Genomic DNA, 14,664 nt, shown 5'->3' with positions numbered 1-14,664 from the left:
GGCGTGCTCACACACATTGCAGTGGCAGCGGCAGAGTAGCACCAGCAAGAGTTTGATACACAACATTCTACACTCCACAACCTTATCGCTCAGCTCAACATGGTGAGATAAGAGGAAGAAGGTGAAAAGAGGGCCATTATATATTGAATAAAAGGGAATACATTCTCTTCAAATAGGAAGTCAAAGTAAAAAAGCAATAGATTGACACAAATTTCTGGGGTAACTCAACGGGTCAGGCAGCATCTCTGGAGAAAAGGAAAGAACTATAACAACAAACAAAAAATAAATAACAAATGTTTTAATTAATTATTCCCAGTGTCTTATTACTTTCACTGCTAGAATGTTTAGATTAGTTTAGTTTATTGTCACATGTACCGAGTTCCAGTGAAAAACTCTTGTATGCGTGCTATCCTGTCAAAGAAAGGACTATAACCATACAGGATTCCAATAAAGCCGTCCATAGTGCACAGATTTTTTAAAAAGTCAAAAGAATCCTTTATTGTTATAATAACGGATAAAGGATACAACATTTAGTGCAAAGATAAAGTTTGATTAAAGGTAGTTCAAAGGTCGCCAAAGGCAGATGGGAGTTCACCACCGCATTATCGGTTTCACACTAATTAATAGAGTGTGGCGAAAGTTTAGTCTTTGACTATTACCCTGTGGTCACGCTGCAGGTGGAGCATGGATCACCCTGGGATGTAGATCGGTAGAAAAGAAGCGAGAGGATATTGCTATCTTTGTGCTAATGCTCCCAGCAATTCATCAGTCTCATGAAATAGATCTTACACCTCCTCTTATCCCGCAACTTTCATTAGCTTTACTTATTTAAACTGTTTTAATCATAGAGTCATAGAGTGATACCATGTGGAAACAGGCCCTTTGGGCCAAATCGCCCACACCGGCCAACCTATCCCAGCTACACTAGTCCCACTTGCTTGCGCTTGGTCCATATCCGTCCAGAACTGTCCTATCCATGTACCTGTCAAACTGTTTCTTGAACGATGGGATAGTCCCAGCCTCAACTACCTCTGCTGGCAGCTTGTTCCATACAGCCACCACTCTTTGTGTGAAAACGTTACCCCTCAGATTCCTATTAAATTGTTTCCCCCTCACCTTGAACCTATGTCCTCTGGTCCTCGATTCCCTTACTCTGGGCAAGAGACTATGTGCATCTACCTGATCTATTCCTCTCGTGATCTTATACACCTCCAAAAGATCACCCCTTATCCTCCTGCGCTCCATGGAATAGAGACCTAGCCTACTCAACCTCTCCCTATAGCTCACACCCTCTAGTCCTGGCAACATCCTCGTAAATCTTTTCTCAACCCTTTCAAGCTTGACAATATCTTTCCTATAACATGGTGCCCAGAACTGAACACAATATTCTAAATGCGTTCTCACCAACGTCTTATACAACTGCAACATGACCTCCCAATGAAATTCATGCCTTGCTGGAATTTGAACAGTCGCTCTGTGGGTTATTCGGCCAGACTGCAGATTGCTTCACAAATACATGAAAGTACATCCAGGGATTTTTTTTAACATAAATCTTTTTTTTTTCCCTAGGAATTGTTAATCTCAAGGCAACAAAAAATAATAAAAATAAATTTGAAAAAGGAAATATTGATGAGTTTACTATAGAGGCCGTGGATATTGGAGCACTGAAAAAAATCCAAATAGGACATGATAACTATGGTAAGCCCCTCCCAACGGGCCTCAAAATACAGGAACCTTTCACAGAGACTGAGCGGAACTGAGATCATATAGAAACGTAAATGTTAAATAGGACATTAATCTGAATTCACAAGGTCCATGGAGCCCTTCCCTTTCCACATCCTGCATCTAAGGAGGACAATCTCTTTAATCCCTCAAGGGAAAATTCGGCAGAAATGTTCTTTGCAAAAGACGCATGAAAGTGGTTCTGAGGACAGGTTTTGAGGACACAGGCAGGGACTCCAACCAGGCTAGTCGCTTTCTGGGAGTTCACTCAGTGGCCCAGTCAATCAACCAATCAACCTTTATTGTCATCTTGCAATGCAACAATTGTACAGTGCAAAATGAGAGGACGTTTCCCAGGGAATACCGGAGCATCGCACATAAAACGTAAACATTTCACACATAAATAAAAACACTAAAAACAATCCAGTCCCTGATGAAACAGTACAAATAGTTAAAAAGTGCAGGTAAAACGGCAACATTAAAATACAGTAAAAACAGTCATAAATGACCAGGGCTGCTGATTTGAGTGGCCAGTGCCAGAGTTATTAAATTGTCAGTTCAAAGCAACAGAATCAGGTTGAGTGACTGTTTAGCAGCCTCACAGCCTGTGGCAGGAAGCTGTTTAGCAGTCTGGTAGTCCGGGCTTTGATGCTACGGTATCTCTTGCCTGATGGCATCAATGGGAGCAACACTAATGATACTAGATTTTTTGCCCCTTCTGAATGTAAAATGCGTTTTTCATTAGTTTTTGGATCTAACATCGTAGTGTTTTTTATATTGATTTTCCCCAATTGCTCTTCAACAGAATGGTTGCTGGACCATTCAAAGGATGTTTTTGATTCAACCTTGGGGATGGATCTTAAGTCACATCCAAATCAAACCATATAAGGATACATATCTCCTCCACTGAAGGGCTTTGGAGACCCAGACAGGTTTTTTTTTAATAATGTTAGACTTGAGAAGCTGAGATTCTTCTTCTTGGAGGCAAGAACTTTGTGTAAGATTGTGACTGGATAGGATGGAGTAAATCGACAGAATGTTCTCATTCGTGGATGGTTCAGGGAGTAAAGGGCACAGATTTAAAATTGTGTTCAAAAGATACAAGACAGATGTGAAGAAAAAGCTTTTCTGCACAGATAGTTGTCCTGATCTGGACTTCAGTTGCTGTAAGAATGGTTAAAATACTATCTGTCAGGGATTTCAAAAGGAATTGGACAGCGACTCAAGGGAAAATAATGTTCAAGGGTAGAGAAAGAACTGGGAGTGGAATACATTGGATTATCTGCTAGGAGCCAGCATTTATTCCTCTGTGCTGTAACAATCGTGTGCTAACAAACAGAAGCATTTCTTGTTGCCCTCTTCGTGACAAATTCAAATTGTTTGGTTTGTCTCCTTTCAAACAAGAATATAAGCGCTCAGACATAAACTTCTAATGACGAATTTCCATTTGATTTGCAAAGTGAAGCAAGATTTCAACTAACATAAGTTTCTCCTTTACTATTATTTGCAAATGACATTCCAACAGCTCCAATTCCCAGTATTGATGCTTCTGTTCCGCATCTCACCCCACAGTTCCTCCCTGACCCTTTTACTTTTACTTTGTGTCATTTTTTCTTGATGTACAGTTGAATGCAATTCCGATGTCAGCATCAAATCCTTTGTTGTGACATGTACTTTCAGGAGGGTGTGCTGGCTGGTTTTTAGACTGGGTGGAAATCGATGCTCCATCCCTTGGACAAATACTGCGCTTCCCATGTGGACGTTGGTTGGATAAAGCTGAGGATGATGGATACATCGTACGAGACCTCTTCCCTGCAGACTTACAGACCAAGGACTATGTTCCATGTAAGTTATACCTTGCTGCTTAAATTAATAGGAGTTGTAGTTCAAGTTGTAATCCATCTGAGCTACTGGGAAGAAAATGTTACGCACCCTTAACATTCTACACTATGAAGATAAATGGGAAGATTTGTCTCCTGGGATCTCATTGTTATAGAAAGTTAACCTCACCAGGGGGATCACAAAGCACTTGTAGAAACAAGAACTACAGATGCTGGTTTATACCACAGATAGACACAAAGTGATGGAGTAACACAGCCGGCCAGGCAGAATCCATGGAGAAAAAGGATGGGTGATGATCCCGGTCGGGAACGCAAGGTCTGAATGACAATAAAGGCTACTTTTACTTTGATTTTGACTTTAGACTTCACAACGCATACAGTTTTCTATTTGCCTTAATTTTAAACATTTGTCAGTTCCCATTTTGGGTTTCTGTTTTCTTTCTCAGAAAATATTCATCAACCAGTTTCTCACTGGCTTGCCACATACTATATGAGCTCTGAGCTCACACAACTCCACCATGTGATGGAACAAGAGATCAGCATCATACCTGCTGGGATTTTAAGGATGAAAATGCTTTTCACTTGCTGGACGTACAAACTCTAGCAGACAACATTCTTCAGACTGGAACTGTTTAGAGTCATAGTCGTACAGTTTGGAAACAGGCCCTTTGGCCCAACTTGCCCACACTGGCCAACATGTCCTATCTACACTAGTCCCACCGGGCCCATATCCATCTAAACCTGTTCTATCCATGTACCTGTCTAAATGTTTCTTAAACATTGCCATAATCCCTGCCTCAATTGCAGCTCCGGCAGCTTGTTCTATACACCCACCACCCTCAGGTTCCTATTAAATCTTTCTCCCCTCACCTTAAACTTTTGTCCTCTGGTCTTGATTCCCCTACTCTAGGCAAGATGCTCTATGCATCTACCTTATCTCTTTTTCTCACGATTTTGTACACCTAACATTTTATTGCTTTTAGTGCTGTTTTTTGCTTTTTAAATGGGATCTTGACTTTGAGGGTCCGAACTGGAGTTTCTGCCGTGGCAGTGGAGACTGGGGAAGGGTCTCTGCACTGATACCTGAAACACACTCAGTCCATATATAGTCCTGACGCCCTGTCCTGACCAGTGAGAGCCTTCCATCTTTTAAAAAAATTGGCTAGAATCATACTTAAGGCAGGCTGCTCCTCACTCCACTTCTGCCTCCCCCATGGCAGTGTTGCAGTTGCATCTTGCAGCTGCATGGCTCCATGAGGCATTGCTGCATTGATTGTCCCACAATGTAGTGAAATCTGTGAACAGAGACTGGATCTCAGGTGGTGGAACGTGAGACCCCATCCATCCACCACCCTCGTGGCTTTCTGACAGTACGGGGTACAAGTGGCCTTTTAGTTTAATTTAGTTTATAGATACAGAAACAGGCCCTTTGGCCCACTGAGTCTGTGCTGACCAGCGATCTCCGCACACTAACACTATCCTACACACTAAGGACAATTTACACTTATACCAAAGCCAATTAACCTACAAACCTGTACGTCTTTGTAGTGTGGAAGGAAACCGAAGATCTCGGAGAAAACCCACACAGGTCACGGGGAGAACGTACAAACTCCGTACAGACAGCACCCGTAGACAGAATTGAACCGTGGTCTCTGGCGCTGTAAGGCAGCAATTCTACCGCTCGTCACCAATAAATACATCTGACGATCAGAAGCATTGAGCAAAAGTGAAACCAATTATTTAAAGCAAACTTAAAATATTTGAAAAAGATGGTTAAAAATATAAGACACGTATCTGTGACTGGCATGAAGCTAAGTGGCCCAATACATTGTCTATTTGGTCATGATGGTACAAAATCACCATGGACAAGTCCAAAGGTGATTGAGAGTTCAGATGTGCAGGTACCTGATCTCCAGCGTCTAGGTACTTCCATGCTGCAATGGTTTGAACAACATCCTGAGCCTCAGGCAGGATGCTGCTTCTCTGATGATAAGAACAGCACATCCCACTATAAACCCTACTCACCAAGACAGGAAGCTCAGAGGTAACACTAACAAAGTAAGCACATTAAGACAGGAACATGGATAGGAAAGGTTTGGTGGGATATACTGTAGGCCCAAGACAGGCAAACAGGACTAGCTCTGATAGACACCTTGGTCAGCACGGATAAGTGGGGCTGAAGGGCCTGTTTTCATACAGAGAGTGGTGAATCTCTGGAATTCTCTGCCACAGAAGGTAGTTGAGGCCAGTTCATTGGCTATATTTAAGAGGGAGTTAAATGTGGCCCTCGTGGCTAAAGGGATCAGGGGGTATGGAGAGAAGGCAGTGATGGGATACTGAGTTGGATGATCAGCCATGATCATATTGAATGGTGGTGCAGGCTCGAAGGGCCGAATGGCCTACTCCTGCACCTATTTTCTATGTTTCATGCTATATAACCCTATGGGTTTTTTAAAGATAAATATTGCCAGTGAAATATAACGTACATTCTACCACCCGGATCCCTTCTTTATAAGAAATAGCTTAAAAACATGAGAACAGCGATAGGCAGTTTATGCCCTTCAACTCATCCAGTGACCCTACACTATTTCTGTTGTAGTCCCACCCACTTTAAAAACTCGGTGTCAAAGCATGAGGTTCCACCCTTTCAAAGAAGAGCAGGTAGGAAACAGTTACTCCAGGTCTTAATAACTTCTGAAGCGAGTGAACCTATTCAAGGCAGCTCTGGTCTTGCAGGAAGTTGCGCGTAATACCTGTGTTAAGCTAAGGAGCTGAACCTATGCTTGTCCATGTTGCTGTTTCAGTTGTTCCATACGAGATCACTGTCCGCACCTCTGACGTCTACGGAGCAGGGACTGACGCTGATGTCTTCATCGTCCTTTACGGGAGAGATGGTGTCTGCACCCACCAGAAGTCTCTGTGTGTTAATAAACGAGAGCGAAAGATGTACTTTAAGAGGGACGCCGTCAATAAGTTCATCATAGAGGTGTGCAAATGTCCTTCAAGCTGACTGAATACAACTGTGCAGCTTCACAAGAAACTGTGAAGATATGTCATATATCATATTGAGATGGTGAAGTAGCCAATCATGTTACACTGTTAGCAAGAGTCTCTTGCCCAGAGTAGGGGAATCGAGGACCAGAAGACATAGGTTCAAGGTGAATGGGAAGAGATTTGATGGGAATCCGAGGAGTAACTTTTTCACACAAAGGGTGGTGGGTGTATGGAACAAGCTGCCAGAGGAGGTAGTTGAGGCTGGGACTATCCCATTGTTTAAGAAACAGTTAGACAGGTACATGGATAGGACAGTTTGGAGGGATATGGACCAATGCGCAGGCAAGTGGGACTAGTGTAGCTGGGACATGTTGGCCGGTGTGGGCAAGTTGGCCTGAAGGGCCTGTTTCCACACTGTATCACTCTATGACTTATCAGCCAGTCTACTTGGCGTCTATGATAAAAAACATAAAGTGCTGGAGTAACTCAGCGGGTCAGGAGGCATCACTGGAGAACATGGATAGGTGATGTTTTGGGTAAAGGTACTTCAGAAGGGTCCCAACCCAAAACATCACCTGTCCATGTCCTCCAGAGATGCTGCCGAGTTGAGCGAGTTGATGCTCCTGCTGAGTTACTCCAGCACTTTGTGGTTTTTTTGTAAACTGCAGTTTTGTGATCCGTAATTGTTTGTGTCTCCATGATACACTTCAATGCTATTTAATTTAATTCAAACCGGGGGGGATAAAACTACCTGCCATCAGGGAACATAGACTAAAGGGTCACTGAGTAGAGACCATTTTAATCCCGATTACAATTTCATCGGTACCTGTGCTCCATGGCAGCAAGTGCAGCCGTATTGCCCCGCAAGGTGTTTCAGGTGAGTGCATGGCAGAAACCAGGAAGTCAGGAGCGAAAGGTCCAGTAGCCCTAGATACATAGACAATAGGTGCAGGAGTACGCCATTCGGCCCTTGGAGCCAGCACCGCCATTCAATGTGATCCAGGCTGATCATCCACAATATGTACCACATTCCTGCCTTCTCCCCATATCCCTTGATTCCACTATCCTAAGAGTTCTATCTATCTCTTTTGAATGCATCCCGTGAATCAGCCTCCACTGCCTTCTGAGGCAGAAAATGTCACCAATTCACAACTCGCTGTGTGAAAAGGTTTTTCCTTATCTCAGTTATAAATTGCCTACCCCTTATTCTTGAACTGTGGCCCCTGGTTCTGGACTCCCCCAACATCGGGTACATTTCCTGCATCTAGCTTGATCAATCCCTTAATAATTTTATATGTTTCTTTAAGATCCACTCTCATCCTTCTAAATTCCAGTGAATACAAGCCCAGTCGCTCCATTCTTTCATCATATGTCAGTCCCGCCATCCTGGTAATTAACATCATGAACCTACGCTTCACTCCCTCAATAGCAAGAAGGTCCTTCCTCAAATTAGGAGCCCCAAACTGCACACAATACTCCAGGTGTGGTCTCACTAGGGCCCTGTACAACTGCAGAAGGACCTCTTTGCTCCTATACTCGACTTCCCGCATTATGAAGACCAACATACCATTCGCTTTCTTCACTCCTGCTGTACCTGCATGCTTACTTTCAGTGACTGATGTACTGGGACACCCAGGTCTCGTTGTAATTCCCCTTTTCCTAACCATTCAGAAAATAATCTGCCTTCCCATTCTTGCCACCAATGTGGATAACCTCACATTTATCCGCATTATACTGCATCAACCATGCATCTGCCCACTCACCCAACCTGTCCAAGTCACCCTGCATCCTCATAGCATCCTCTTCACAGTTCACACTGCCACCCAGCTTTGTGTCATCAGCAAATTTGCTAATGTTACTTTTAATCCCTTCATCTAAATCATTGTAATGTATATAGTAAATAGCTGCGGTCCCAGCACCGAGCCTTGCAGTACCACACTAGTCACTGCCTGTCATTCTGAAAGGGACCCGTTAATCACTACTCTTTGTTTCCTGTCTGCCAACCAATTTTCTATCCATGTCAGCACTCTACCCCCAATACCATGTGTTCTAATTTTGCCCACTAATCTCCTATGTGGGACCTTGTCAAATGCTTTCGTAAAGTCCGGGTACACTACATCCACTGGACCTCCCATGTCCATTTTACTTGCTACAGCTGTAAAGGATTGAGATAAGTAATACTTTCATCACCCAGACGGTGGCAAACCTTTGAATTCTCTACTGGAGAAAGCAATGGAAGGAGAGTGTGGAGACTCAATTGTGTGAATTCAAAACATCGGCCGGAAGACTTCTGAACATTCTGAATCTCAGTTTATGAGGATAAGGTCATAAGGAATAGTAGTAGAGTTGGGCCATTCGGCCCATCAAGGATAGTCCTGAAAAATGGTGCCATGGTAAAAATCAGCCATGATCCTGATAAATGGCAGGGCAGGCGTGAAGGGAGTGGATAATCTGGTCCAGACCCTTTTATATGCTTATGTGACCTGCCAGGGGTATAAAGGGTGATTTCACAAGTTAGTGCTGCAGTAGCATCATGATCATATTATGGGGCTGGTTAACCTGATTGAATTATACAAAATTGCTCAGAACATTCAGCGGGCCAGTTAATGGGTCCGGTCAGATGGTGATTACACTCACAGCCTTGCCAGTAGCAGCACATTGCATGGACCAAAAACCTTCATCTTATCCAAATCCAACTCTTACCATTACATTAACCTACCAGTTTCCACTAGTAGTTGTTTCTCTCTCAACAGCTTATATAAGGCAAACAAAACAAAACTGAACTACCAACACTTTTACAAGCAACCCCTTTTTTTAAAGTGTTTAAGAAGGAACTGCAGATGCTGGAAAATCGAAGGTACACAAAAATGCTGGAGAAACTCAGCGGGTGCAGCAGCCCCTATGGTAGCAATGTTACAAAATTTTGAGATTTTAAAAATCAAGTCTGCAATTTATCCCATCAGATAAAGCATAACAATAAGTTTAATTTGACACCAAATTCACTTTCATATCTCAAGTATTAAAAAAGATATGGCCATTTTCATACTCGGAAATTAGCATCTTGTTCCCTATTGATTTTCAATGGACATTACAAAAAAGCTGTGATCTTGGATAATCAAAAGCCCATTTCTTAAGGAAAGATTAACATTTTTAAATAGCCTAAGTGTCCAAAGATTATTCACAAATATTTCACAATATAACATGATTTTTATATCTAATTTACATTAATTTATAGGCCAAATGGAAGGAATTTAGTGTTCAATTGCTGTAAATAAATGCCCATTTAAATCGGCTTTCTAGTGGGTTCCTGTGGAACGCGCTGGTTTAGAACGTTGACACCGCGCTGGATTAGTGCCCTCAAATGCCGAGAAAAATACTGTGGGATATAAAAAGCCCAAAATGAACTATTCGTTATAGATAACTTGATATACAGGGTTATATATATGCCCCATTTAATGTAAAAATAAGGTACATACCTTTAATTGTTTGCTTTATAAAACCCTGGGGCTGCGAGAGGTTGCGGAATGAGACAGTAATTTTAAACTATTATAACTATATTATCGAGGCCTATAAAACTAATAATACCTTTTGCGACCGGGTCTTGCAGCGATTTTTTGTTAATGATTTACTAGGCTGAACATCTGCGATTAGTACAGCCTAGTAAAAATCACGTTTTAAACCCGCCCCATCCAAACAGCGCCAAAATCGCGGACCTGGCTGTGGGCAGATTCCCAATGGCGATTCAGGTAGGTTTTGTAACATACCTACCTATGGAGCGCAGGAGAGAGAGGAGGAGAACTTCTTCAAAGTAGGCATACCTTGAGGAGATTTCGCAGTGGAGTAGGCAATGTGTGAGAGAGGAGGAGAACTTCTTCAAAGTATGGGTCTGAAGAAGGGGTTCGGCCCGAAACGTTGCCTATTTCCTTCGCTCCGTAGATGCTGCTGCACCCGCTGAGTTTCTCCAGCATTTTTGTGTACCTTCCTTTTTTAAAGTCCTGTGACCAAATTTAGATGATCACAACCGTTTCAATACCTTCCATATCGAACAGTTCACAGCACTGCAGGTGCCAGTGATGAATTTACTAGTGGATTTGACGGAAAGACTACAGCTGTTTAATGTTTGATGGGAATTTTCCCACTCAACTCTGACTAATTTGGAAGCTTGACGTAACGAACAAGCTGGAAGTGCCATGTGATGAAAGCTGGTTAAATTCAAGCAATATGCCTGTGTCTATGCACAGTGAAAGGCCTGGATTGAGTGGATTTGGCGAGGATGTTTCCATTAGTAGGAGAGGCTAGCACCAGAGACCATAGACTCAGAATATAAGGACGCACCATTAGAAAGGAATTGAGGAGGAATTTCTTTAGTCAGTTGGTGGTGAATTTGTGGAATTCATTGCCACAGAAAGCTGTGGAGGCCAAGGCAATGGATATTTTTTAAGATGGAGATTGACAGAATTACTACGGTGTCAGGGGTAAAGGGGAGAAGGCAGGAGGATGGGGTAGAGGGGGAAAGATAGATCATCCGTGATTGAATGGTGGGTAGAATTGATGGGCCAAATGGCCTAATTCTGCTGCAATGACCAATGAACTTATGAACCAATTTGATCTTACCCTCTAAGAGATGTTCTCAGTTTCAGTTCAGTTTAGTTTATTGTCACGTGTACCGAGGTACAGTGAAACGCTTTTGTTGCGTGCTAACCAGTCAGCAGAAAGACAATACATGATTACAATCGAGCCGTTTACAATGTATAGATACATGATAAGGGAATAACGTTTAGTGCAAGGTAAAGCCAGCAATGTCCGATCAAGGATAGTCTGAGGGACACCAAAGAGGTAGATAATAGTTCAGTACTGCTCCCTGGATGTGGCAGGATAATTCAGTTGCCTGATAACAGCTGGGAAGAAACTGTCCCTGAATCTGTTCTATCTATCTTTTCACCCTCTGCTACTGAAAAGCCATTTTTTTCCTCCCAGGATTTGAGGGAGGGTCCGAGACCTGAAATGCTTCTCTTTCACAGATGCTGCCTGTTCGGCTAAGTGCATTGAGTATTTTCTGTTTTTAAGCCTGCTGGCTGTATTCCATTTAAGCCTCGCCTATATGTGATTATAAGTCCACAGCAATGTAATGACTATCTGAAACCTATACAATTCGGAGAGAATCAGAGACAGGCAACAAATGGCAATAATTCCGGGACAATGGCACAAATGTGCGATTAAGCTTTTGGAATCTGGACTACAGTTTGATCAAATTCTTCATGTGTGCTCTCAGAGGGCAAGGCCCTTTGAATGGAAGATAGACACAAAAAGCTGGAGTAACTTAGCGTCAGACCTCATTTCTGGAGAAAAGGAATAGGTGATGTTTCTGGTCGAGACCAGATATGATCATATTGAATGGCGGTTCAGGCTCGAAGGGCCGAATGGCCTACTCCTGCACCTATTTTCTATGTTTCGACCCGAAACGTTGCCTTTCCTTCGCTCCATAGATGCTGCCTCACCCGCTGAGTTTCTCCAGCATTTTTGTCTACCTTCGATTTTCCAGAATCGGCAGTTCCTTCTAAATCATATTGCTTCATGTTAGCAAGCTGCCCAAACCTAAACTGCTGTGTCTCTGACTGATAACCTTTTGTGATCAACTCTTAATGAACATGTAAGGCAAAAATTGTAACAATGTCCTTTTCCTTTCAGTTGGAAGATATTGGAGGGTGCATCGAGAAGATTCGCATTGGACATGATGGTCGCGGCTTGAGCTCTGGGTGGCACTTGGACAGTGTGGAGATCCGCCGACTGCTTTCAAAGGGGAAGGTCAGATTTGTCACAGATATTGACTTGAATTCTGACCTTCTAAGTAGGTCCCAGGGAATATGAAGAAGGGTCTCGACCCGAAACGTCACCCATTCCTTATATCCAGAGATGCTGCCTGTCCTGCTGAGTTACTCCAGCATTTTGTGTCTATCTTCGGTGTAAACCAGCATCTGCAGTTCCTTCCTACTAATTTCCTCTCATGATGCACCATTTAACATTGTTGTGCAAAATCCCTTTGCCTGTTAGATTAATTAGTCGCTATCTTTTCTTAACTGTGCATTTCACAGCATTTATAACCGGTCTGCTTGGATGACCTTCACTCAGATAACGTGCAAGGGAATTCTACCAACACTGTACAGTGGCGTAGCTACCTTACATCTCCAGGAACCGGGTTCAATCCTGACTATGGATGCTGTCTGTATGGAGATTGTATGTTCTCCCCGTGACCTGTGAGGGTTTTCTCCAGGTGCTCCGGTTTCCAACACTCCAAAGGTACAGGTTTAGGTTTAATTGGCTTGGTAAAATTGTAAATTGCCCCTTGTGCGTGTAGGATGGTGCTAGTGTGCGGGGATCGCTGGTCAGGGCAGACCCCGGTGGCCGAAGGGCCCATTTCCACATTTTATCTCTAAGCTAAACTAAACTAAACTATAAGGCAAGCATTCCGTAATGAGATTAAAATACCAGAACTGTTTTGTAACGAAGGGCTTCAACAATACGCAAATCAGCCATAAAGTCATCAGGATAATTTGTTCTCACTGATATATTGATTCACACATCTAGCGAGCGTTTGCCCCATATCCCGCTAAACCTATCCTATCCATGTACCTGCCTGAATGTTTTTAAAACGTTGTGATAGCACCTGCCTCAACTACATTCTCCGGCAGTTCATTCTATCTGCCTACCAGCCTTTGTGTAAAACGGTTTCCTCTCAGGTTCCTGTTAAATCCTTCCCCCCTCACCTTAAACCTATGTCCTCTGGTTTTTGATTCTCCAACTCAGGGTACAGACTCTGTGCCAATTTGCCCTATCTATTCCTCTTAAGATATTATACACCTCTGTAAGATAACCACTCATCCTCCTGTGCTCCATGGAACAAAGTCTTAGCCTGCACAACCTCTCCCTATAGCCCAGGCCCTCGAGTCCTGTTCAGATCTAGAGAGTTTACAGCAGAGTTTGCTGGTGAAGGAAGCTGTGGGATCTTGAGGTGAATGAATGAATGATTGAATGAATGAATGAATGAATGATTGAATGAATGAATGAATGATTGAATGATGAATGATTGAAAGTGAATTGAATGAATGAATGATTGATGAATGAATGAATGAATGTATGAATGAATGAATGAAACGATACTTTATTGTCACATGTACCTAGGTACAGTGAAATGCTTTGTTTTGCACACAACCTGGGCAGTGCACAAGTATCGCCACGTTTTGGCACCAATAAAGTTATGAACGGAAATATATGAATTTTAAAATTTATTTTGTGCCATTCATGTTGCAACTTAGTGCAGCTGATAAATTAATATTAAAGTGTTGTCATTGTTATTTAAGTTGTCTATGCAGTGCACAGTAACAATGAGATGAATAGCCAGATAATCTATTTTTGGGTTTTACCTGGTGCAATATAAATAGCTAGTTGGAGATTTCCTCTGCATTTATTCACATCGTGCAATTTAACCAGCTACTGACAGTGCAAAGTATATTTCCAATGCTCCAGTGCTGTCCAATTAGGCTCTAAATAATGTTTCAGTCCATTGTATCTGGGGAATGTTTGGGGAATGATTCTGATTTTGGGGTAAAATCTCCACTGCCAAGATGAGGAAGAGGGGATTATGGGCAAACATGCATAATGGCAGAGAAGACTCGATGGGCCGAATGGCCTACTTCTGCTGCTATGTCCTATGGCTTTATGGTCTTAAGACAGGGAAGAAGAGATTACGGGCATACACGCAGCTTAAATATCTGACATTCATTCAATGCCAGGGCTCAGAAACGATTGTGTTCCCCTGTGAACGCTGGCTGGCAAAATCCGAAGACGATGGAGAAATCATTCGAGAGCTGGTGCCCTTGGAGATTATTCAGAAAAAGCTGCTGAAGGACGGGACCCTGAGGCAGACTGAAACCACCGTGGAAGATGCGCTGGAAAGTGAGTACTCCTGCACTGGCAGCCGAGACAAACCTGGCTGAAAGGCTCTGGCTCGTCGCTCTCTGAGTTGTCAAACAGCAGACCTAGGCAGCATGCACTTACACTGGGTGAATCTGAGGGGTGGGGGTGGATGATAGCCATGGACTGCCATTTC

The 14,664-nt window shown here is 42.9% G+C and overlaps 1 protein-coding gene across 1 annotated transcript in view; it reads left to right on the top strand.

Moving 5' to 3' along the window:
* Nucleotides 1-14,664, top strand: part of loxhd1a (lipoxygenase homology PLAT domains 1a) — a 207,014-nt gene that overhangs the window by 157,463 nt on the left and 34,887 nt on the right. Inside the window, exons 31-35 of the mRNA XM_055648000.1 lie at nucleotides 1,570-1,698; nucleotides 3,403-3,567; nucleotides 6,368-6,549; nucleotides 12,246-12,362; nucleotides 14,348-14,510. Coding sequence (XP_055503975.1) covers nucleotides 1,570-1,698; nucleotides 3,403-3,567; nucleotides 6,368-6,549; nucleotides 12,246-12,362; nucleotides 14,348-14,510 — 756 coding nt within the window. The remainder of the gene's footprint in view (nucleotides 1-1,569; nucleotides 1,699-3,402; nucleotides 3,568-6,367; nucleotides 6,550-12,245; nucleotides 12,363-14,347; nucleotides 14,511-14,664) is intronic.

This window comes from Leucoraja erinacea, chromosome 1 (assembly GCF_028641065.1).
Source record: "Leucoraja erinacea ecotype New England chromosome 1, Leri_hhj_1, whole genome shotgun sequence".
In the NCBI taxonomy this organism is placed as follows: domain Eukaryota; kingdom Metazoa; phylum Chordata; class Chondrichthyes; order Rajiformes; family Rajidae; genus Leucoraja; species Leucoraja erinaceus.
This window is presented reverse-complemented; position numbering and strand designations above follow the sequence as displayed.